This window comes from Brienomyrus brachyistius, chromosome 2 (assembly GCF_023856365.1).
Source record: "Brienomyrus brachyistius isolate T26 chromosome 2, BBRACH_0.4, whole genome shotgun sequence".
NCBI classification, from domain to species: Eukaryota; Metazoa; Chordata; class Actinopteri; order Osteoglossiformes; family Mormyridae; genus Brienomyrus; species Brienomyrus brachyistius.
In genome coordinates, this window is record NC_064534.1 from 27,639,703 (window position 1) to 27,665,026 (window position 25,324).

Below are 25,324 nucleotides of genomic sequence, written 5' to 3' on the forward strand. Positions count from 1 at the left end.
TGCGCGCATATATACACACTACCGCAAATTCAGACACACCAAGTAGCCTAGCCGCATGTCTTTCGGCCACAAGAGGAAGCTGAAGGAAACCTGGGGAGATCATGCTATCCGCGCGCACACTGAGCGGGGGGCACCAGCGCTACCCACTGTGCTACTGTGCCGCCCAATAATAATAAAATACAAGTCATAAATTGTAAGAATACATATTATTAATAATAAACCCATTCCAGAGGAGCAGTGTGGGAAATATCGCCACAACCCCCCCCCCCCCCCCCCACACAGCTGGGGTCCGCTGTAGGTAAGGGAAACACACAGATCAGCCATTACAAACACACAAAGTTTTCCACCACCCCCCCCCCCCCCCGACTGACTTTCAGACCCACGCCACTGACTCTCAGACCCACGCCACCCCCCCCTCACTAGAAGACCACAGGCCATACCATATACGGGATCCCGGGATCATAAATTTCATGTTTCAGAAAACTTGAGAGGGTGGCGTTTTTTTGGGAGGCATTTGTAGGAGAAAAATTGCTCGAGTTAGCGTAACAAAAAAAAGAGAAACTGGCCGTGGTCCCTGAGCAGGCCTGTGTGCAGTTAACCTTGTTGTTAACACTGATGGATGCCACCCAGCAAATGGAGGAAAGCTATAAAAATAAAACAACATCTGTACAAATGTTGCTAAGACTGGCTCCTCCTGGCCCCTATGGATACCCATAATGCACGACTCCGCGGTGGGTTTCTGCTTCAGGTACCGTGAAGGGCAGGCAAGAAATGGGCTCTGGACATCAACACCAATATAACTTCGGGGGGGGGGTGGGATTGAAATGAAATAAAATTCTTCCAGACAGAATTTGCGGCCGAGTGCCTGTTAATGGCGATGGCGGAAAACGAAAAATGGAACTTATATAAAACGTCACCTCTAGTGTGTGCTAAGTAGGTCAAAAGACGACCTCATCGCGGCGCACGGGCTTTACATGTTGAAAATAAGAACGTAAAATTGTCGGGCCCCCAGGGTCCAGGGGTGGAACATGCCGTGTGGCACTACCGTACAGCATGGAAACACGCGCTGGTCGCTCCGCGATGATTCACGAGACTGGAAGCGAGCAGATCAGAGAAACGAGGAATAGAGCATGTGCCAGTGAACGACATGAAAAGCGGGGGGGGGGGAGTTTGGATTCCAGAGGTCTGGATTCAATTAAGCGGCAGGATACGCAACGACTGTATGTCTTCGAACTGTCAGTGGGGGCACACAGTGCGTGGCCACCGCCCCCCCCCCCCCCCAGTGGCGTTTGCTCTCGCCCTCCCTCACAGACACAGGAAGCAGCATCGCGCTGCAAACCGACAGTCGTTTTGTTTTTGTTTGCCCACCACATTTTTTTTTTGCCTGGCACACGGCAGCTTCTCAGTCCGACAGCTAGTACAAGAGGGCAGGATGAGTCCCCACCCTCCACCCCCTTCAAGACCTCAGAGAGACTGGCTGCAATCAGCCTTTCATTTTTTAAATATTTAAAAAATTGCAAGCCTTGCGCCTGAAACCAGATCATGACTAAGAACACTGTAAACGTGTTAAACTGTCATGTAGGGGGGGTTCTGGAGGGAAGGGGGATGGGGCTTTGGAAGTTAGTCACTAGCACAAAATTTTTGATCCCGCAGAAAAAGAATCAGAAAAAATAAATAATAAAAACAGGCCGAACGAAGAGTTAATGGTTTTTTCAGGGGCGGATTACAGCTCCTGTGAGTGCTTTAAATTCCAGGGCTTGGTAAGGCAATCAGGGTGAAGTGCATTTATAAGCCAGGTGTGGTTTTCTGCGGACAGCCCGCAAACACATTGGGAAGTCGGTGTCGCGGAGCCGGTCCGGAAGCGGAATCTCTCTTGGAGCTTCCTAGCACCGCATAACCGGTCTAGAGAAAAACGTGATATTTATTCACAAAATTAACTGGCCAAGATGATAACAGCTTGAGACAGGCTGAAAATCATCTATCCGCTAGAATGACATGCTGCCTCCATGGACATGGAGTCATTTCCTGCAGAACACTGCTGCACATACCAATCTACAAGACCTCCATGCTACCCTAGATGGTCCAATAGATGTTCAGTGTTAAAACGGGCTGCTCTTGAACGGTTTGAGACGCCTCTTCCTTGAATCTGTTGGGTGTAAAGGTGTCGAAGTCCAAAGCCGACGGCCTTGTAGACCGACAACACACTTACCTGGTTAGGACTGATGGGCTTGTCCCTCCGGCCTGTCTGCACCAGGAGCTTGTAGGCCAGAACGCCGTCGTCTGAGCCATTACGGTAGCTGGTCTGAGTGATCTTCCCGGCCTCCCAGTCACGGTCGAAGGAATTCTGAAGACCTGACGAGGACAAAGACATGGGAGATGTAAAATACGTAGAGACTACAGACGCCCAGCTTCATGACCCACAAACCAGCTTCCTTTGCTTTCCACCAATGAACTTTTCACAGGAACAGTCCAGGTTGCATCAGCCTGCCTGCAGCCTCTATAAAGCCCCCTGGTTTAGGGGCTGGAATGCAATTTGTGGTGAAGTGAAAGGGTTTGTAGGCAAAGGGCTGTGGGTGTCGGGACTGACAGCTCTAAGTACTTTTTCAGGGAAGTCAAGTGTGTCAATTTCGGTAATTATGAAAGTGAAGCTGTCCAAAGTTTTGTGACTGAATGCTGCCCCCCCCCAATCCGAAAGAACCCTGGGATGCATCATGTCCTCCTTTTCTGGCCTAATTCCACACGGGTTGGTAGTGCTGCCTGTTATCTCTGGGAGGGAGTGACTTCAGCATGGGGACAGTCACGCTTATCTGCTTAAACTCCTCTTCCTGTCCCTGAACGCATCCGCATCCAGTCTCACAATCCCCTCCCTACTCTAACCGGCCTGGCACGGAGTCTAAAGAGGCTGCTGCATCCTGAGGGCACAGGCAAGACTTTTCCACCTAATTAATGTTCCTGCTTCTGAGTTGTCTCCACGAACTGCTCCAAACCGCCTTCAGGTCCAGTGTCCAAAGCTGTCAAACCAATTGCAGGCGACACCCTGACGCCTCGATGCAGCCCTTGGGGGTGTGCACAGTTTTTTAAGGGAGGAGACAAAGACTTTTGATTCAAAACCATAAACCTATAAACTCTCTCCAACTCGTTGATTAATCAGATTTAAATCCACGGGCCATTAGGCGAACGCATTGAAGTTGCAACCACAGCGGCAGGAAGCAGGGGCCTGGCAATGGAGTAAGACTCTGAGAACCACGGATGTGGCCTCCTGGTGCTCATGTGAGCGAAACACAGCCTGCGAGACCCAGGGCGTGCGTATAAATCACACCACCGACAGCCTATATTACGTTTTTCGAGTGTGAAGTTTCTATCCCGCATATCAATCTCGTCTCCCGGCTCCTCCTTTCATCGTTCAACGACATAAAATATAACTCAAGCTAATCTATAATTAAAGCTGATATTTGGCAATGTCGTCACCCCCCACGCGTCACTTTTTATGCGATGTGGGGGTTACGCTTTATCTTTCTGGGGTTGCGACGGGTCATTCTGAGGCTGCCGCCATGTAGAGGCCAGTGGGCAGTGGAGTTTTAGCTCGGCACTGAGTGTGCCGGAGGTGCGATGGGGTTTATGGCATAGAGGGGGTGTGAGGGCATAGAGGTTATCCTCTGTAGCCCCTTGTGCTCAGTCAGAGCCGGCCAGTCTGACTGGGGGGAAATTAAAGTGATGCTATAAAAAAAAAAAGAAACTGCAAAATAAAGTTGAAAAATTTGCAAAATAAAAAATACGGGATTGGACAAAGGATCCAGCTACTCTTATTTACCTCCAGCATCAAATCCATCGCCCACCCGCTGTTCTCTTTTAAACCACAATCTAGCATTTTCCCTAACCCCCCCCCCCCCCCCCCCGTTCTCTCTCCAATCGCCTGTGGCTCATTTGTGAGACACATTGTTTTCAGTCTTCCTTGTTTCGCAGTCTGGCTCCAATTTGTCAGGCCATTTTGAAGCGTACCGCCCCCCATTCCTCCCTCTCCTCTTTCTCCCTCTCTCGCTTGCTTTCTCATAGGCAGACAGATACACACACCCGCACACACACACACCCGCACACACACACACACCCGCACACACAAACATCTGGCCAATTCCGATGACAGAGGCAAATGGGAGACAAATATAATAATACTTTCCTTCTCTTAAATATGTCCGACTACCGATTTCCCATAGACAAAAGTGCAGTCAGCGAGTCGCCACCGGCAACGGATCACCCCCCAGCCGAGTCGACGGCCCCCCAAGAGAACACCATCCGGAATTAAAAAAAAAAAAATTGGCCTTTTCAACAACAGCACAGGGAGGGAGACTACACTGTAAGAGGTCCTTGTCCTCCCCAGGATGTGGCGTGACACCCGGGATTCTAGACAAGACCAAGATGTTCTGTGAATATTGAGGGAATTATATTTCACGTGCCAATTGACACTGGGTCAAAGAAACCTCCCGCTCCCCCCCCCCCCCAGTATCACAGGCAGGGCCACCCACAAGGGGGGAGAAAGAGGAAGACTTTCAGGCGCCCAAAAATTAGGAAGGACCCATGAGTGTGTAAGCAGGGAAAATGGTAGCTTGAAGAACAGGGAGGACCCAGTTTTCTGGGACATAACCAAGTGTTTCCATGGCCCCTGATCGCAGTGCTACATGTTGCACATTAGAAGGCATATCGCACGTGAGGGACAAAATGCCACCCCCGGGTGCCCCACCTGACAGCTGATTGGTCGCTAGAGTGCCACCCCTGCCACTCACCAATTCAAAAAGCTCTTACCTTGCAGCCAGTCCCGGAAGTAGTGTAGCCACATGCGAGGCAGCTGGCCGTCGTCCGTCCGCAGCACGTACTTGACGGCGCCAAAGCGCTGGTGCAGCTCGTAGAGCAGGGCCTGGCCACGCGCATAGTCGGCGCCCTGCGTTACCACGTACATGTTGTAGAAGGAGAAGTATTTGAACTGTGCGCCGATGAAGTCGTACTCGCGGGTCTCCCGTGGCACAATGTCGGTGAGCTCCAGGCCATCGCGGACCCTCGTAGTGCCATACAGGCTGACGACCAGCAGGCCCAGGAACAGCACAATGACCACCACCTGAGATTGGCGGGAGGGAGGACAGCACAGACGGGTCAGGACAACACAAGCATCCTGCTCCTACACACGAGATAGAAATCTACAAACTGGCCACCAGTCTAAACCTGTACAGACCCTGCTGCACTGAATAACACAGCAAATTTCATTTGTTTCCTGAGAATTTAAAAGGTCACTCAGCAGGGCGACCGATCCCCCAGGACTGGCTTCTTAAGAGCTTGTCCTCCGGCAGCATTCTGAAGTCCGTGACATCTGCACCCAATGGAATTCTATCAAAAAGCTCTGCTACTGCAGCTCTCGGCCAATGGCACGACTGGAAACTCCCAACCAGGGGAAGGGGCGGGACAATAGGAAAGGGGCGGGGCAGAGATTATAAGGTGCAGCAGATATGAAAAGGCAGGGCAATGAGGAAAGGGCGGAGCAATGCGGAAGGGGCGGGACAATAGGAAAGGGGCGGGGCAGAGATTATAGGGTGCAGCAGATATGAAAAGGCAGGATAATGAGGAAAGGGCGGAGCAATGCGGAAGGGGCGGGACAATAGGAAAGGGGCGGGGCAGAGATTATAGGGTGCAGCAGATATGAAAAGGCAGGACAATGAGGAAAGGGCGGAGCAATGCGGAAGGGGCGGGACAATAGGAAAGGGGCGGGGCAGAGATTATAAGGTGCAGCAGATAGGAAAAGGCAGGACAATGAGGAAAGGGCGGAGCAATGCGGAAGGGGCGGGACAATAGGAAAGGGGCGGGGCAGAGATTATAAGGTGCAGCAGATATGAAAAGGCAGGACAATGAGGAAAGGGCGGAGCAATGCAGAAGGGGCGGGACAATAGGAAAGGGGCGGGGCAGAGATTATAAGGTGCAGGAGATATGAAAAGGCAGGACAATGAGGAAAGGGCGGAGCAATGCGGAAGGGGCGGGACAATAGGAAAGGGGCGGGGCAGAGATTATAGGGTGCAGCAGATATGAAAAGGCAGGGCAATGAGGAAAAGGCAGGGAAAAGCTTACCTTGGTGGTGGGCTGAAGCAGGAAGGGAGCATAATGCTTCTCGGCGAAGGAAGCAAAGGTCCAGCGGGAGCAGGGGGGCTCCACACAGCGCAGGACGGGCTCGGCCGACCGGGAGAGGAGGTCCCGCATGGAGCTGGTGCTCTCAGGACTCTGGAAGCCAGCAGCCTCGCCAGGGGTCTGGGGGGTGTAGCCAGGGCCGGCCTGGCCTCTCTGACTGCTACCGTTATTGTTGTTGTTGTTGATGGGTTGTACGGAGATCTCAGAGCAAGGCTCCGCCGTGGTGTAGAAGGCGTGCGTGCGCGGGTCGTACTGTGTGCGCAGCTGCACCGTCGACTGCATGGTGATGTGCGTTTGTTGCGCAAAGCCATGGCTGCTGTAGGATGGCGGTGGGCTGTAGCGGCCCGCCTCCATGCCATCCAGGTATGCCTGTGGCTCCATCTGGATCACACGATTGGCACATGGGCTGGGGGGAGAGGTAGATGAGCAACATTACATGATCCTGCTCGCCATGGATGCAAGCTAAAAACAACACATATAAAACCTTTATTTGTGTCTGGGAGGATGGTGGTGTGCATGTGTGTGTGTCAGGGTTGCATTCCGGAATGCATTCATCAGTTCCAATCCAAATCAGGAAATGGAACTGGAGTTGGGATTGGAAAAAAAAAAACACGGGGAAAAGAATTAGAATTAAAATCTCCCTGAAATTCAAATTTAATTCCAACTCCAGTTACATTTCCTGATTTGGATTGGAATTGATGAATGCATTCCGGAATGGCCCCAACCCTGGTGTGTGTGTGTGTGTGGTGTGTGTGTGTGTGTGTATCAAGCGTGAGGAAAATCACCTCATCAGCGGTGAGCTCAAATTAGGGCACCATGGGGGGATGGGAAGAGAACACAAAGAAAACCCTTCGAACATGCTGCTTAGAGGGTTAGTACTGACAAAAAAAAAAACAGCGTGATGATGGAGAGGAAAGTTTGGGCATTAAGTTTAATTTGCTTCAAATGACGATGCGATGACTGCGTGGAGGAAATATGTGCCTGGAGCAGACCAGAGGGTGAACCCCCCACTCCCCGCTCCCCATCTTTCCTGTTCCTATATGGGGGACACGGAGCCGGGAGCAGGAGGCGGCAGAGGCAGCCCGTTTACCTGACGAAGCAGCAGAAGATGTCGAAGCGACGTTCCTCACGCCGGTACAGGTCCATGCTGAGGATGGCGGGGAAGATAAGCAGCACCATGGCGAAATTGAAGACGACCACCACCGCCGCCTGAGTGAGAAGAAACACAGGGGAGGGCCTTTAATGAAAGGGGGAGGGGCTTTAATGAGTGGGGAGGAGTTTCAGGCTCACTCTGGCCCAGCTCAATAAAATCCTCACACTTTAATAGCTGAGGAATTACACAGCGCAGACACACGCAAACATTTAAACAGCACAGCATATGCACTGGTGAGATGAGATGTACTTCAGCGACAACACCGGGCCTTTTGCATCGCTATGGAAATCCCAAAAAAAACACTGAACACGCTCACGGATGCGGAGGATCATGCTTGACAGAGATGGACAGACGCTCTGTCGCTTGAGCCCCTTGCTATTGGTGCCGGGATTCCGGAGCACCCGGCTAGGAGCTGCAGAAAAGGCGGGGGCTCAAGGGACGCCACACGAGGGATGGCAGGGGGAGGTGCAGGCGGATGACTACCATCGCATTTTCTGCACACAAGTGCATTCGCCCAGGCAACACAAATATTAAATATTTATGCAAGAAAACATCTCGAAAGTCACAGCAGCTTTACTGCAAGACAGGCATGAAGGATGAGGCCAACTTCATAGGGAAGGACATCGGAAAACAGCGGAAAGTTCCGGCAGCAATAAGTGCTGCTAATGGCCATTTTGGTAACAGCTGAAGTGTCCTCAGCAAACTGGTCCTCAGTCTCAATGTGGCCCCGAAGCCCTCATTCTCCTTACAAGCCGCTGGGGCAGACAAGCCACCATGCTGGGGGGCATTAAAATGCTTAATATCCACCATGCAGGCAGCTTGTTTGAGCTGGTGTCCTGAGGGGGTGTTCCTCCAAGGGCGGCTCATCATACAAGGGCCCATTACCTGTTTTTATGAGCTGTGTCCAACCCCACACCCACTTACAGGAGACAAGGGCGGCCACCAGCTTCCACCACTGGGGGCTGCCACAACACTGCTGACACTGGGAGTCCGTAACAACCCCCCCAGGAAGAAGGGAGCCAGCCGGGACAGGCCTGGGAGGGGGATCACACAGCTTCCCCCCCCCCACACGGGCAGGAAAAGGAGCTCCTAAATAACAAAGCGGATCCAAGCATTGACACTGGGATTTGGGGTTTGGGGTGGCTTCTGCAGTCATGCTGGGAGGTAGAACACAAGGGGAGAAAAAAACCAGTGAAAGTGCTGAGCTTCAGGGGCTGGGGGAGGGCAGTCAGAGGGAGAATGGGGAAGAGAGTGCAGGGATGGGGGGGAATACAAAAGAGGAGCAGAAAGAGGAGGAACAGGAGCAGAGAGAGAGAGAAAGGGCAACAAATATGAAAATAAAGAGGGAGTGTGAAGCAAGAGAGAGTGGAGAGCGAAGCAGGAAAGAAAACAAGGAGAGAGAGAGAGAGAGAGAGAGAGAGCAGAGAGGAAACAGAAGAAAGCAGCATGTGTGGGGGTGTGGGGGGGCTGGCTGGGGCCCTGCCCAAGGTACAATCTGTATCCTGCTCAGCTGCCAGACCACCCAGAGAGTAGGGAGGGCGGCAGGGGCTGGAGGTGATGAGCAAGCGTTGAGGCTTGTCAGGGAGCACCCACCCCCCTTAGCACTGCCAGCTCAGAGTAACCCCACCCCCCCCCGCCCCTCATCTACACTCTCCCTCCTCCCCTCCCAGTGGTGTTCAGCATTTGTGCAGCTCCACGCCATGTGACACCCCCCCCCCAGCCCCTCCCCCCTCCCACTGCGTGCACGGAAATCCACAGAAACGCACGCGACACTCAGGGACGCGCTGACATGCTGTGTCGGCCCGGAGGGTAAGGGGCTGGGGGGTGGGGGGCGAGGGAGAGAGAGGGAGGGAGAGAGAGAGCGGCTCGGGAGGAGAGGGGAGACCACAGCTATGCGCGGGTTCTCTTCAGAGGCGAGCTCTGTTGGGACTGGCACAGTGCGTCCTGCTTTAATCCCTGCACTGAGCCCCGGTAATTCCCTGCTGGAATGTTTTCCTTCCCTGGTCTGCGCTGCCCGCAGAGGAGCAGGAGGCGGGCAGCACGGGGGACATGAAAGCTGCCTCAGTGTGAGCAGAGAGGGGGAAAGAAAACATAGAACACACACACACACACACACACACACACACACATACACGCCGGGCAAACATGCATGCATACACACACACACACACACACACACACACACACACAGACCAAGCAGGCACACACATACTCACACAGCACCCCCCACAGGCAGGGCAAACACACAAACACAAACAAACACACAGATGCACGCATGCTCCTCAAGGACGACAAGCTCTCACACCGTGACTGTTTCTCAGAAGACAGGGACAATCAAAAAAAAAATGACTGAAGTTCATGGATGTCCTTCAGCTTGTGGGAGACGCAGACATCAGTCCATCTTCACCCCCCATGACCCTCAACATTACTGAATCTGCCCAGACCAGGCAGGAAGGAAGAAACAGACACTGTCATAAAGAAAAAAAGGGTCAACTCACACACGCATGTATGCGTGACGTCGGAGTCTGAGCGGCCCTGCACGTATGTGGGCACGCTCTGCTGCAAGTGTGCACGTCGCCTGCTAGGGTGAACCGGGCCGCGACGCATTTCAGACGCCCAGCGGGCACACTGACCCCAGGTGGCGGTGATCCCTTTGCTTCCAGACCGCATGATATGCACATGCCTGCTCTGCCAGGCCTTGCCGTTCTGCCTGTGGGCCGCAGTCATCTTTTCCATGCACCTCCTGCCACTGAGGAACCAGTTTGGGGCAGGATTGAACCCCGGGCCAAGGCCGGAACGCGCTCGACCACAGAGAGGGTGTGACCCAAACCATACATTCGACTGGCATGGGAAAATGAACCCCCACCCAAAAAAAGCGGGTGTGAGGCTGGATCAGAGAGTGGGAGCACATGTGAATGGGTTTCACGAGTCGGCCTCCTGTTCTAACGATGGAAAGAATAATAAACGAATGGAAGCGTCCTCTATGTGGCTTCATTAGGAGACGCCATTACGAGAAGCTTCGCTGTTCTTCCTTCAGCTGCGGGTAGGCAGCTGTACCCCAATCACTCGGCACGCGCCCCGGTGAAGCCCGAACAGAAAGGCACCAGGGCACCAGCAGGAGCTACCCTGCTGCATGGGCAAATAAATATGTAAATTTCCTGGCTCAGCCGGGCTGCACAGCTGTGGAAACAACCTCGGCAGAGAACGGCGGCAAGAGCGCACAGTTTTGGCCAGAGCCGCACGCTTTATCTGCAAGGTCAGGGCTGGGCCTGGCTGTAAATCATGCAGGGTCCGAGCACACAACCTCCGACTCATCACATGAAAGAGGAGATGGTGCTGTCCTCCACACCTCCGAACCGGCAGCTGCAGACTTAGGCCAGGTTGCCTTAAGAAAATAACCCACACACAGAGACACAGACACAGACACAGACACACAGAGACACAGACACAGACACACAGAGACACAGACACACACACAGAGACACAGACACACAGTCCATGTATTCATATCTTTGCAGGGACTCTCTATTCATGCCTATGGGCAAAACTAAGGCAACCTTACCCCTACCAGCCCGAACCAAACAGAATTTAAGGCATTTTTCAGTTTTTTGATTGCAATCAAAGATTTTTTCCCTAGTTGGGACTAAAAGATTGGCCTCCACAACATCAAAATAAGAGAATTTTATCACATTGAGGGGACATTAGATCCCCACAATGTAAAATGTACACATGACCCCCCCCCCCAAACACACACACATATATATATTATATATATATATTATACATATATATATTATATATATATATATATATATATATATATATATATATATATATATACACACATACACAAATAGAAACACACAGATGCAAACAGCACATCCATCCATCCATCATACCAGAGATACCAAATTGATCTAATTCTATGAAAACACAAACCAGCCACTGCAGTACCACAGACAGGACTGCCTGTGTGTGACACGGTTATGAAAAAGATCACAGAGCCCCTATTAAAAACCCCTTCCTAGACTTGTACTGGTTCTATTGAACACTGATGAAACCTTCCCACAATGCACTGGGATAATCCACAGGAAGCACCATGAATTCTTCCTGACCCTCCCACACAGCTTACAGGTGAGGTGTGCAGGTGTCAGGGACACATTCTCGTTCTGCGTGCCTGGGGGGGGGGATACTGCTCCTTGTCACACTTCAAGCCTCATCCCGCTCGCGTCGAGCCGAACCCCAGGTGGCCTAATTGCACCGAAAGGGCCCGGCTTGGTCCACTCGGCACCGTAAATGAACTGCAGATGCAGGACACGCTAGGATGACCCTGACCCATAACCCTGCGTCTGGGGGCTCCCCCCTCGCTACCTCCCACCCAGCAACCCACAACCCCCTCTGCTCCAGCAGATAGGGTTACCTGGAGGGGCCTGGCAATCTGGAGCAACACAAACTGCCGCGCTAATCAGGTTCAGAGGAGGCCATGACACCCGGGATCAGGTTTGTCTTGATAAATGAGATCAATTTAACCCCGGGGGGGGGCGGGCCGGGGGGGGGGGGGCAAAATAATAATAAAAAAAAAAACCCTATAAAAACATGAGGAGGCAAAGGAGGATGTGGAAAGGCAGCAGAGACCTGCAGGGAGAAGGCCCTGAGGGCCGGAATGGGGATCAGGGCAGCCATGAAGAAGGCGGTGACGTTGCTGATGGAGGTGAGGGCGACGCTGGCCCCGGTCCGCTTCAGGCACTCCCCCGTGCGGTCCTGTGGAAGAGGGGGCGACACATGGACAAGGTGAGAAGAAAACTCAGGAAAGGTGTTCAGTTGGACATTATGGTGTCGTTTCAGAGCATCAGCAATCAGACATGGATGTTTCTCGCTTTTAACCGCCAGTTTATAAGTATTTTCCTTCTCTGTCTGGCACTGAACCTTCCGCCACACATCCCATTCAGTCAGAGAAGAGTCAGATCATTTACAAATGCACACTAACCCCTGTAATGGGAGCAAATTAACACCCTCCCTCCCACATCTTCAGGGGAATGATAATCAGATTACAATGGAAAGGTGGGGGGGGGAGCAGAATTTAGGGGAGAAAAAATACAGTGCAACATATGTCATAAATAATCAAGATAAGTCATAAACAGAGGTAACGAACCAGGTGTGTGTTAAAAAAAACCTTTCCTTACATTTTTCAAACTGAGCCCAGCTGCTGATTGAAATGAATGATGGTTTATGTTCTGAGAAGGGAGAAGCTTAACAACTGGATCACACACAATACAGCCGATCTCTCGCCTGCACGCACATACAGGCGATCACGTCAGACCACACGCGGTGTGGGGGGAGGGGGACCTGTTTACTTTGTATTTTGGGCAGACGAAGGGTGACAACGGGGATGGAGTGGGTGGGTGGGGGGGGGGTTAGAAATCCACACACTCCTCGGTTTTCAGAGAGTGCCGGTGTTGATAAACACAAAACAAAAAGCAGGCAAACACATGCCGCCACCCCCCCCCCTTCCCAGCAATGACCGGATTCGGGGGACCGAAGGTGTCGCACACATGGCCCACCCTCCTAAACTGCCATCTCAGTGGGAGACGCAGAAGGGAGCATTTCCTCAGCCTCCCTGGGGGATCCAACACATTGTCCAGGGTTCTTCGTTTGTTGGCCCGCCTGTACCGTGGGTTTTAGGGGTCTTTCACACGCACAGACAAGCTCCTGCACATTCCTCCCCATGAATGAGATTTCCTCACCCCCAGATAAGATAAGAGTGCCTAGCTGGTTGCATTTAGAGAAGCCGCCCGACACGATCTCACGCCCCGCTGGCGAGTCTCCAGAAATTAAAACAACAAGAGCAGCAGCAGCAGCGGGTGGCAGCCCGTCCGGAGCGCTACGCATCGCGTGTCTGCTTTCAGGCCGCACACGGGTCTTTATCTGCGCAATCGGTTCGGAAAGCCTTTCTCTCAGGGGTGCTGGGGGGGGGGGGGGCGTCTGGAGATCGAGAGATCCTGCCTCACCTCGAATGGGATCCTCTTGTTCTGACCCGTTTCACTGAAGGCGTGAGCCAAGAGGAAGATGTCGTCGACACCAACTCCCAGGGCGAGGAAGGGCAAAACCTCAAATCGGGAACAGAAAAAATGCCTAAATATACAGTATCTTCATCATCATCATCATCATCGCCACAGAAATACATTAGTGCCGATAGAAAGCCACTAGCCACTGCGGCAGGGCAACTAAGCAGCTGGTTATACCTGAGTTGTGGCGGCATTGAAGGAGATGCCGATGAGGGAGCAGAGGCCCAGCCCTGCGGCGACGGACAGCGCCACCAGCAGGACCCCCGCCAGGCCCACGGCCCCCTGCGACTTGGCGCAGTCCCAGCGGAGCATGGTCAGGCAGGCGTAGGCAAGCTGCAATTCAGGTAGGGAGGGACAGGGAGAATAAACAGGAGACCGGGCACTACTCTGCAGACTCATCATCATTAGGCTTTGCACAACACCTCCCCCCCCCCCCCCCCCAAAGCGTGACAATGCAAGGGCCTTTCTGTCCCAATTAGCAACATGCAAGCGTGCATACTTTGCACTTAATGCACTATCAACGCGCACGGCCTGCTGACCGTGGACCGGGGAAAGCGCCAACGCACCATGAGCAGGTAACCGCTGGCCACGCGGATAACACTGACGTCGGAGAAGGACTTCAGGATGTCCTCCAACGTAGTAGTCGTGAAGGAGAGCACCTTCTGAGAAGAGTTGACTGACACGCTCTGCTGGACGGCCTACGGGAAGGATGCGAGACGTTAATCGGAAAACTAGACCGAATAATAATTTTTTTTTTTAAATGAAGATGTGCACAAGACCTTATTTCAGACGGGCAAAAAGCCTTGTAACATCATAAAAAATGCATAAGACCTAAGTAAGTCCACCTCAGGATGAAGTTAGGTTCACCTTCACAAGCCCCACGCTGCTTTTAACAGCAAGTCAAACACAGTTTCGATTTAACAGTTTAAATCTTGGGAAAGCAGGATAGTTTCCTCCCGGATTCCAAAGCAAACAGTGATGTACAGCCGCGAAGAAGGAGGGCGCTGGCTTGGGCGCTACCGCGGATTCAGCCGGGGCCCCGCACCGCTCGCAAGACGCAAGCAGCTGTGTCCGGCCGCTTCGTGGGGGAGCCGGCGGGGGGGCGTGGAGTTTGAGTGGAGAAAGATGAAGTAATAAATAAATAAAGCCAGTGTAGCAGCAAGGTTTGTGAACCGCTGCCAATCTTCTCGTGTTTACAGGGATCACATTTTATTTTTTTTTTTATGTGCGGAAGGTTCTCTCTCTTCCTATATTGGCACCCCAAACCAGGAGGGCATTATGTCCCCCCCCCCAAGAAATCAACCCCGAACTCCCAGTACATGAGAGTTCTTGCTGCAGCAAGCAAAGGTCGCCCCCTGGAAAACATAGACCAGATGATGTCACATAGACAACCACCAATGGGACCGCAGCTGGGAGAGCGATCCGCCAGTCGTCTAATGCATTCCAGACGGCTGGGCTCCGAGGCGTTTTCAGCCATCACTCTGGTTTGGGGCTCGGCCTGGACCCACACGACACATGTGAGGAGGTGGGTGGGCCCCAGACTTTGGGCCTATACTCTCTTGCACAGATGGAAGGGGATCCGTTTCATCCCCTCCCCATCCGATCCCCATTTTCAAAACCGTTCCTCATCCGCGATGGCAGCAGACATGGAGGGCGTGGCCACCTCTGGGTAACTGATCTCAGACCATGTTTCAGTAAAACCTCTCAGAAGCGCGTACACACAAGGCGAGCAGTAGAAAATGGCAGCTGAGGTTTCATTATGGAAGAGTAACTCTGATCAAAACTGCTGGTCGGGGAGGACGGGGCCAGCGGACGCACCTCCGAGTACTTCCTCTGCCAGGCCTCCAGGATGGCGGCAGCCTTGTCCTCATTCCAGTTGATGTGGGAGATCACGTCGTAGCCCTTCAGATGGTCATACATCTGCTTGGGGGTCATCAGCTGGAACATGGTCTGTAGGGCCTGAGCACTGGACCAGTCCGGGGGCGGGGCAAGACAGACACCATTACGTTTAAAAATAACGGTAGAGCACCTCGCAACAGAGATGAGTAATCAATAAACGGGACGAATAAACTCAAGCGTGCAGAAGACCAAGGAGCATGAAGCTACGGCCTACAACATCCCTCATCCTCGATGGCAGTAACGACAAAGCTCAAATAATGGTAACAAGCATAAAATGAGCTTATGCCTGAGAACAGGAGTTTGGAAATAGGGCAGATCTTACATGCATCAAGGGTTGGGGAAAGCTCTAATTTTCTTTCCGGAGAATCATCCAATAATCATGCATCTCACTATAGGTCACTACGCTCCCCACCACCACACGATGACTCCACCCAAAACGCCAAGTGACTTATTTGTTTGGACTTTTTTTGTTCAAAGAGGCTGCCATGCAGTCCGGGCTGAGGCCACCTCACAGGGCCAACATGCCGCTCAGGAATGCGCTAATGTAGCAGCTGGAAGCCCTACAGACGCGCACATCCGCGAAACGCATTTGCGCGGCCATAAACGGCGACGGCGGGGGTGCTGTGGGGCTCCCGCCTCTGTTCTCCCGCCAGCCCTCACCTCAGAAGCTTCCCGCTGTCGTTCTTGGACACCCCGCCTACGATAAGTTCCTCTTGCCAGTGCATATACTTCCTAGAGAGACCATGACAGCCACCGCTGAGAACATGGGCGATGTTCTGAGGCTAGGAAACAAGATGGGTATGAGGGAAATGGGGGGGGGAGTCTGATAAGGTTCTTCAGGAACTTCGTTTGTAAAAAAGGTGAAGATCTCATGCAAATTACTAAGAATTTACTCATCAACCTGATATGAATAATCTTTTGAGAGAACACTGCAGCACGCTAATCAATAAGGTTCAATAAGGGCCTAAATAGTCTCTTCATACAAAGCAAAGTACTCCAAAAGTAAAACGAAACCCTTTCAAAATCATGGCTTAATAAGCCTTAATTTCTGAGGCAAGGACCCAAATCAATGTAGCAACAGGTTCTTAATGTAACACCAGGTGATGATAGACACAGGCTCAAAAGGCAGCCAAAATTAAATCCAAGGTGTCACATGACCAGCCGTCCAGGAATACCCTCCCCGGTGGTGCCGAAACACCACTCTGGGTCTCAGACAGCATACTCACCCACATGATGTTCTTGTTGGGTGCCGTGGCTGGACAATCCGGGTCCTCGGGGTTCAAGCATGGCCGGTCCATGTAGCCGCGACGAACATCGGCCTTCACCAGCATCTCCTCCCAGCTGTCCACCGAATAGTTTACCTCCCTCAGCTCCTCCAAGAACGCCATGGGGTCAAAGTTCGTCCACTGCATTGGAGGCTTGCCACTGAGGAGGGAACACACGCAGAAACGTCTGTCTGAACACAACAGCAAACTCTTTTCATTCCAAAGCTACAGAGACAAGTGGGTTAATGAAACACAGGCCAAGTCAAATCAAGTTCAGATTTATCTAGCCAAACATTACGTCCCAGTCATCATCAGCAGAGTACAGTCTGCTAGCATAACATTTAAGGTACATGCTTTTCAACATTTTTATGGAAAACTCACTGAATAAGATGTAATTATAATTATTTAATATTGGAAGCAGAGTCATAATAACCGTTGCAAAATGACAACAATGAAAATAACTGACCACTGTTCACACTAAAGACATTTTGGTACTGGTGGTATTCTACAGATTTCCCCACCTTCCCCACCTCATTCTGAACTTCCTCCTGTTTTATTTCAATGTCCCCCGTGCCCCTTGGCTGTGCCCCCCCCCCCCCCACCCCACCCCCGAAAGGCGCTTCTGGACACCTCTCTCCATGATCCCATTGACACAATGTGCTTAAGCAGTCTCTGGTCATTATCCTCAGGCTCCCACTCAGGATGCACCAATATCCAAACACACAGTCTGGGAATAGGATGCTCTGCGCTATGTGAGATTCCCCACATTAGCATTGGGATGAAGTCCAGGGAGGAGGGCTTAACACAAACAGGCATGTCTGAATGACATCGAGGCGCCATGCTGAAAAGCAGCTGTAGACTACAAAGCGAATTCCACAAAACTGGCAGCAGAGACCAGTCAGTAAAAAGCGCAGAAGCATCATGGGAACAAAGCGAGTACCGCTGCTAACCTCATTGGCACATTTATGAAGCCCAAGCAGTGACAAAAGTACATACAACGAGAAGCGGAAGCAGGCAGCCATTTCTCAAGCATAACAAACTTTCCAAGGACCTTTAAATGACAACACTACTTACGGGAGGTAGACTGTTCCTGATTGTAGCTTGGCACCTTCCCAGAAGCAATCCAATGGTGTGATAATTAAACAGGGATATAATTTTTCTATGATCTAAAGAGGCAGGAAGAAAATCATAAAAAAAAAAACATTTTCATGCATTGCTTTAGAGATTAAAAACAGAATTCCTGTTTCTTACCTGATCCATAAAATTTGCTTCAGTAATAAGTTCTCCTGATTTGTAGCATAGATCTTCCAATTTCCATTGTCTGGAAGCAGAAAAGTTAAATTTTGTGACACAAAGTACCATCACTCTTCACAGCACACAGACATTGAATGACCGTAAGTGTAATGGCGGAGTGCTAGCGGTGCCTTACCTATCACACATGCAAACGCGCACTCTGCTGGCCCTGATATCAGAGCACTAGCGGTGCCTAACCTATCACACATGCAAACGCGCACTCTGCTGGCCCTGATATCAGAGTGCTAGCGGTGCCTTACCTATCACACATGCAAACGCGCACTCTGCTGGCCCTGATATCAGAGCACTAGCGGTGCCTTACCTATCACACATGCAAACGCGCACTCTGCTGGCCCTTATGGCGGAGTGCTAGCGGTGCCTTACCTATCACACATGCAAACGCGCACTCTGCTGGCCCTGATATCAGAGCACTAGCGGTGCCTTACCTATCACACATGCAAACGCGCACTCTGCTGGCCCTGATATCAGAGTGCTAGCGGTGCCTTACCTATCACACATGCAAACGCGCACTCTGCTGGCCCTTATGGCGGAGTGCTAGCGGTGCCTTACCTATCACACATGCAAACGCGCACTCTGCTGGCCCTGATATCAGAGCACTAGCGGTGCCTTACCTATCACACATGCAAACGCGCACGCTGCTGGCCCTGATATCAGAGTGCTAGCGGTGCCTTACCTATCACACATGCAAACGCGCACTCTGCTGGCCCTGATATCAGAGCACTAGCGGTGCCTTACCTATCACACATGCAAACGCGCACGCTGCTGGCCCTGATATCAGAGTGCAAGCGGTGCCTTACCTATCACACATGCAAACGCGCACTCTGCTGGCCCTGATATCAGAGCACTAGCGGTGCCTTACCTATCACACATGCAAACGCGCACTCTGCTGGCCCTGATATCAGAGTGCTAGCGGTGCCTTACCTATCACACATGCAAACGCGCACTCTGCTGGCCCTTATGGCGGAGTGCTAGCGGTGCCTTACCTATCACACATGCAAACGCGCACTCTGCTGGCCCTGATATCAGAGCACTAGCGGTGCCTTACCTATCACACATGCAAACGCGCACTCTGCTGGCCCTGATATCAGAGCGCTAGCGGTGCCTTACCTATCACACATGCAAACGCGCACTCTGCTGGCCCTGATATCAGAGCACTAGCGGTGCCTTACCTATCACACATGCAAACACGCACTCTGCTGGCCCTGATGGCGGAGCACTAGCGGTGCCTTACCTATCACACATGCAAACGCGCACTCTGCTGGCCCTGATATCAGAGTGCTAGCGGTGCCTTACCTATCACACATGCAAACGCGCACTCTGCTGGCCCTGATATCAGAGCACTAGCGGTGCCTTACCTATCACACATGCAAACGCGCACTCTGCTGGCCCTGATATCAGAGTGCTAGCGGTGCCTTACCTATCACACATGCAAACGCGCACTCTGCTGGCCCTGATATCAGAGTGCTAGCGGTGCCTTACCTATCACACATGCAAACGCGCACTCTGCTGGCCCTGATATCAGAGCACTAGCGGTGCCTTACCTATCACACATGCAAACGCGCACTCTGCTGGCCCTGATATCAGAGTGCTAGCGGTGCCTTACCTATCACACATGCAAACGCGCACTCTGCTGGCCCTTATGGCGGAGTGCTAGCGGTGCCTTACCTATCACACATGCAAACGCGCACTCTGCTGGCCCTGATATCAGAGCACTAGCGGTGCCTTACCTATCACACATGCAAACGCGCACTCTGCTGGCCCTGATATCAGAGTGCTAGCGGTGCCTTACCTATCACACATGCAAACGCGCACTCTGCTGGCCCTTATGGCGGAGTGCTAGCGGTGCCTTACCTATCACACATGCAAACGCGCACTCTGCTGGCCCTGATATCAGAGCACTAGCGGTGCCTTACCTATCACACATGCAAACGCGCACGCTGCTGGCCCTGATATCAGAGTGCTAGCGGTGCCTTACCTATCACACATGCAAACGCGCACTCTGCTGGCCCTGATATCAGAGTGCTAGCGGTGCCTTACCTATCACACATGCAAACGCGCACGCTGCTGGCCCTGATATCAGAGTGCAAGCGGTGCCTTACCTATCACACATGCAAACGCGCACTCTGCTGGCCCTGATATCAGAGCACTAGCGGTGCCTTACCTATCACACATGCAAACGCGCACTCTGCTGGCCCTGATATCAGAGCACTAGCGGTGCCTTACCTATCACACATGCAAACGCGCACTCTGCTGGCCCTGATATCAGAGTGCTAGCGGTGCCTTACCTATCACACATGCAAACGCGCACTCTGCTGGCCCTTATGGCGGAGTGCTAGCGGTGCCTTACCTATCACACATGCAAACGCGCACTCTGCTGGCCCTGATATCAGAGCACTAGCGGTGCCTTACCTATCACACATGCAAACGCGCACTCTGCTGGCCCTGATATCAGAGCGCTAGCGGTGCCTTACCTATCACACATGCAAACGCGCACGCTGCTGGCCCTGATATCAGAGTGCTAGCGGTGCCTTACCTATCACACATGCAAACGCGCACTCTGCTGGCCCTGATATCAGAGTGCTAGCGGTGCCTTACCTATCACACATGCAAACGCGCACGCTGCTGGCCCTGATATCAGAGTGCTAGCGGTGCCTTACCTATCACACATGCAAACGCGCACTCTGCTGGCCCTGATATCAGAGTGCTAGCGGTGCCTTACCTATCACACATGCAAACGCGCACGCTGCTGGCCCTGATATCAGAGTGCTAGCGGTGCCTTACCTATCACACATGCAAACGCGCACTCTGCTGGCCCTGATATCAGAGCACTAGCGGTGCCTTACCTATCACACATGCAAACGCGCACTCTGCTGGCCCTGATATCAGAGTGCTAGCGGTGCCTTACCTATCACACATGCAAACGCGCACGCTGCTGGCCCTGATATCAGAGTGCTAGCGGTGCCTTACCTATCACACATGCAAACGCGCACGCTGCTGGCCCTGATATCAGAGCACTAGCGGTGCCTTACCTATCACACATGCAAACGCGCACTCTGCTGGCCCTGATATCAGAGTGCTAGCGGTGCCTTACCTATCACACATGCAAACGCGCACTCTGCTGGCCCTGATATCAGAGTGCTAGCGGTGCCTTACCTATCACACATGCAAACGCGCACGCTGCTGGCCCTGATATCAGAGTGCAAGCGGTGCCTTACCTATCACACATGCAAACGCGCACTCTGCTGGCCCTGATATCAGAGCACTAGCGGTGCCTTACCTATCACACATGCAAACGCGCACTCTGCTGGCCCTGATATCAGAGTGCTAGCGGTGCCTTACCTATCACACATGCAAACGCGCACTCTGCTGGCCCTTATGGCGGAGTGCTAGCGGTGCCTTACCTATCACACATGCAAACGCGCACTCTGCTGGCCCTGATATCAGAGCACTAGCGGTGCCTTACCTATCACACATGCAAACGCGCACTCTGCTGGCCCTGATATCAGAGCGCTAGCGGTGCCTTACCTATCACACATGCAAACGCGCACTCTGCTGGCCCTGATATCAGAGCACTAGCGGTGCCTTACCTATCACACATGCAAACACGCACTCTGCTGGCCCTGATGGCGGAGCACTAGCGGTGCCTTACCTATCACACATGCAAACGCGCACTCTGCTGGCCCTGATATCAGAGCGCTAGCGGTGCCTTACCTATCACACATGTAAACATGCACTCTGCTGGCCTTGATTGTGGAGCACTAGCGGTGCCTTACCTATTATACATGTAAACATGCACTCTGCTGGCCCTGATGGTGGAGCACTAGCGGTGCCTTACCTATTATACATGTAAACATGCACTCTGCTGGCCCTGATGGCGGAGCACTAGCGGTGCCTTACCTATTATACATGTAAACATGCACTCTGCTGGCCCTGATGGCAGAGTCCAGGTGCTGTCGCATAGCTTCCACGGTCAGAACATTGGTGCCTTCCTCCCGTGGAGTTTGGATCATCAGCTGGGGGTTGAACATGGCCTCCTCACCCATCTTCTGCCTCGTGTACTTCAGTTCCTGATTCACCCTGCCGCCCACTGGGGGGACAAAATGCAAATGCCATTCAAATTGACCACCACTTCGATTTTAGCCCCAAATTTCCCCACTGGCTGAACCCAAGAGCCAAAAAAGAACAGCAGGAAGCCGCAGCCTCCGCACATGTATTCGCCAGCAGCTTCACCCCCTGCCCAACCCTTTAGAGTTAAGAGTTAAGAGTTACCCAACTACCATGGAAACCAGACGGTCACCAAGACTGCCACCAGTCTATGTCACCAAGACTGCCACCAGTCTATGTCACCAAGACTGCTTTGCCGTCATTCGCGCTGCCGCCGCCATTCGAACGCAGCAGACAGACGGTCAGGCTGCTCTTGGTGTTCCCTCACGTGTCGAAGAGCTAATGAGAGGTGTTCTGTGTTCTGAATGAAACTGCCAGAAGCGTCTCGTCCAGTGCCTGTTGAGCACATGATCTGCTGTGTGTGAGGTGGCTGTTTACATAAAAAACTATTGATACTGGACAGAATATTCAGAGACACAGGGAGACACATACGCTTCTATTTCATAAGCAAGCCTCAAAGACTCATATGATCAGATAATAACATTTCCTCTTTTAACTTGAAATTTAATAAACCTCTCCAAGCCGCAAATGCTAGCCGCCAATAAACGGACGACCTTCTGCCAAAACCACTACTAACAGGAGGCCCTCCACCTAACCAGGGTACCTGTGCAGGCAGAAGTGAGAGCCTCTGGCTTTTAATTGAAGGCTCAGTGATTGATGAGCCTGTAGATAGAGATTCCCTCTCCTTTCATCCCCCGTCAAGTCTACCCTGGGTGGTCTGCATTCACCCCACCCCCCCCCCCCCCACCAACCCCCCCGATCACGGTGTTCCATTCCTTTCCCGCAGGACTCTAACCACTCTCCCCCCTCCCCGGGCCAAGCACCAGCCAAGGCCGGCTAGCAGTGCCCACAGCATCGGCCTGTTCAAACCCACTGTGCCCCAGGGCAACAATGGGCGCCATTCATGCCCCGCTGAAAAGTGTCCAAGGCCGCTTCTCGGAGCTGTTGATTCCCTTGCACCCCTCTACCTGCCGTCTCCACAGCAACACAGTCTGTCCCAGATAAAGGGTCAACTCATTCCTTTGCCATTTCTCCATTAGCACAATCTGACAGCATGACATTTCCAGACAGTATTTCATATAGTTTTTAGCAGAGAAGAACTGATGATTACATTAAACAATGTGTTGGAGCACTCATTTCAGAACATTACCAATAAATTATACAGTGATCATTTAACGATGTTATATAAACTAAATCCTCCTTTCAGAAAGACACAGCAGCTATTAAGGCATCATGATGCTTGGTGTATAACTGGAAATAGCTTTTTTCTTGAGATTAAAACGATAAATTTCAGCAGATTGAACTGAATCTACACGGAGATTCCAGGAGTGGAGTCTGTGCTTGTGTGCCTACAGTTGGCTTTCATTTCAGGACAACACTACCTTCTAAAACTCAAGCATCAGTGCTGGTGTAAAAATCCACCAGCGTTCCAGTTCCTTCCTTTAACAATCCATTTGTCAGAATTTTCTTAACGGCCATTTAACATGAACCATTTATCATTTCCTCGGCACTGATATTCAGTTCCGTCGACAGGTTCCATCGCATAGAAAGGCAGGCGAGATTCTCATTTCACCAAACCAAATGTTTTCCGAAAAACAAAATTCCTTTTTCGCCTTGCGGTAAGGTTGGTTTTCCAGTGAATGTTTCTGCGCCTGCTCGGTACCATGAACTAATCAGGGATCTGGTCAATCTGGCACTGTTCAATCAAAAAAAAAAGGTATATAAAATAAACTATACCACAAGGGTAAGCTTTGAAGGCCTATAGTCTTCCCCACTCTATTTGGCAACTCAGCGAGCAGCAACTCTGTGGGGAAAATCGGCTGCATTTTATAAGCTTTAATCCAGTTCTGTAGTGGTGTGTCACTCGCTACATAATACGATTAAAGTAAACAGGCAGTATGGTCAAAAATGACCAAGTACCACTGTTGGGAAGACCACCCAGGACTTCCCAGAAGAGGGAAAAAAAATGGTTACAAGCATGTCTATATGAGTTATCACGCAAGGGAAATAGTTTTTTTTTTCCTAGAACCAAAGGGCATTTACATCTGATTTAATTTTAGATCATGTTTATAATATCCATCATTAAAAGGAACTTTAAGTGAACCAGATTGGAAAAGCAGGCATTTAACATCCTAAATAGGTCACGCATGTTAAGTGATCTATGGATTTAAAACTGCAATAGACTTAGAAACATGCAATGACCCACTGTAGACCACAGGTAACAGACAACACAAAGAAACTTGAGTAACTGGGGCCAAAGACAATGATGTCGGACTGCGTCGGCTGAAGAGGGATCTAGGACCGTAGCTCAAAAGCACACAAGCTTTTACTTGCTGAAACTAGCGCAACTTGTATGAGCATAGGATGAAGGGGGGGGGGGGGGGAGTGCAGTGCTGACCAAACACAAAGCAGAACAACTTTCTCCGTTTAGTGCCTCAGCTGGAAAATGCATGAAGCACCTGCCAACAAGCAGTGAAAGCCAAGCAGCTCCGGCAGCTAAGGGGGATCAGACGCTGATAAGTCCATGTCGCAGCTAAATCTCTGCACTCCAGGCGCTACGCTACAAGACCACTTACTAAGCTGCTCTCGCGGAGGCAGAGAAACAACAGCACCCACAGTCAAAATAAAAACACCACAAAGGGGCTCCTCTTTGTTTCCTTAAATGGCGGGAAGTTACCGAAAAAAAAGAAAAAAAAGAAAGAGAAGCATCACGGCCATGTAACTGTAGGGACGGTACTTAAACTGCAGGCCATGGCTGGCCATGTTCCAACCTCCTTTGGGGGCATTAGGGACTGTTGCATAACATTAACCCCTGGTCCCCCTTTTTTCTCAGACTAGGGGCTCTAAGGAGCTGACATCATCCACCCCCACTCCCCCCCCCTTCCAGCCCTGGGAGCTATTCCCACCATTGAAGGGCAAAGTGCCTTTTGATTGGCTCTGCCCCTCGAGGATGCATGGACTACCACACAAAAGCCTGTCCCAGCCCCCTCAATACTCTCCACCCCCCCTTCCCCCAGCCCCCACTCACATGTGTGCATCCTTCAAAACACATGCACTCCCCATCAAGAAAAAAAAATCCCTCACCTACAAAAATCACCACACTCACGCACAGACTCTCCTCTAATTCACTGTGACGTGCACGCATTTGCACTCATGTTTATGGGGAACAGGATGAAAATATCAGGAATAGACAAAGCCACCTAAAACATCGGCACTCTTTAGGGATTACCGGGACCTACACAGAGATCTGAAGCATTTCACCTGGACTACACAGCACAGGCCAGGCCATTAGGGATCTTGTA

General features: G+C 51.7%; 1 protein-coding gene across 4 annotated transcripts in view; it reads right to left on the reverse strand.

The window, feature by feature from the left end:
• ptch1 (patched 1) overlaps positions 1–25,324 on the reverse strand; it is a 49,372-nt gene that overhangs the window by 11,388 nt on the left and 12,660 nt on the right. For 2 of the 4 annotated variants that reach the window (XM_048999802.1, XM_048999792.1), the window contains exons 3-16: positions 21,756–21,945; positions 17,796–17,865; positions 17,619–17,710; positions 16,506–16,704; positions 15,940–16,061; positions 15,199–15,346; positions 13,947–14,078; positions 13,558–13,713; positions 13,324–13,422; positions 11,951–12,076; positions 7,253–7,371; positions 6,106–6,568; positions 4,798–5,107; positions 2,210–2,352 (exon numbers count right to left, since the gene is read on the reverse strand). In XM_048999802.1, coding sequence (XP_048855759.1) covers positions 2,210–2,352; positions 4,798–5,107; positions 6,106–6,568; positions 7,253–7,371; positions 11,951–12,076; positions 13,324–13,422; positions 13,558–13,713; positions 13,947–14,078; positions 15,199–15,346; positions 15,940–16,061; positions 16,506–16,704; positions 17,619–17,710; positions 17,796–17,865; positions 21,756–21,945 — 2,369 coding nt within the window. Of the gene's footprint in view, positions 1–2,209; positions 2,353–4,797; positions 5,108–6,105; positions 6,569–7,252; positions 7,372–11,950; positions 12,077–13,323; positions 13,423–13,557; positions 13,714–13,946; positions 14,079–15,198; positions 15,347–15,939; positions 16,062–16,505; positions 16,705–17,618; positions 17,711–17,795; positions 17,866–21,631; positions 21,664–21,693; positions 21,733–21,755; positions 21,946–25,324 lie in introns of those variants that run through there. The other 2 variants (XM_048999811.1, XM_048999819.1) reach the window with 2 other exon arrangements.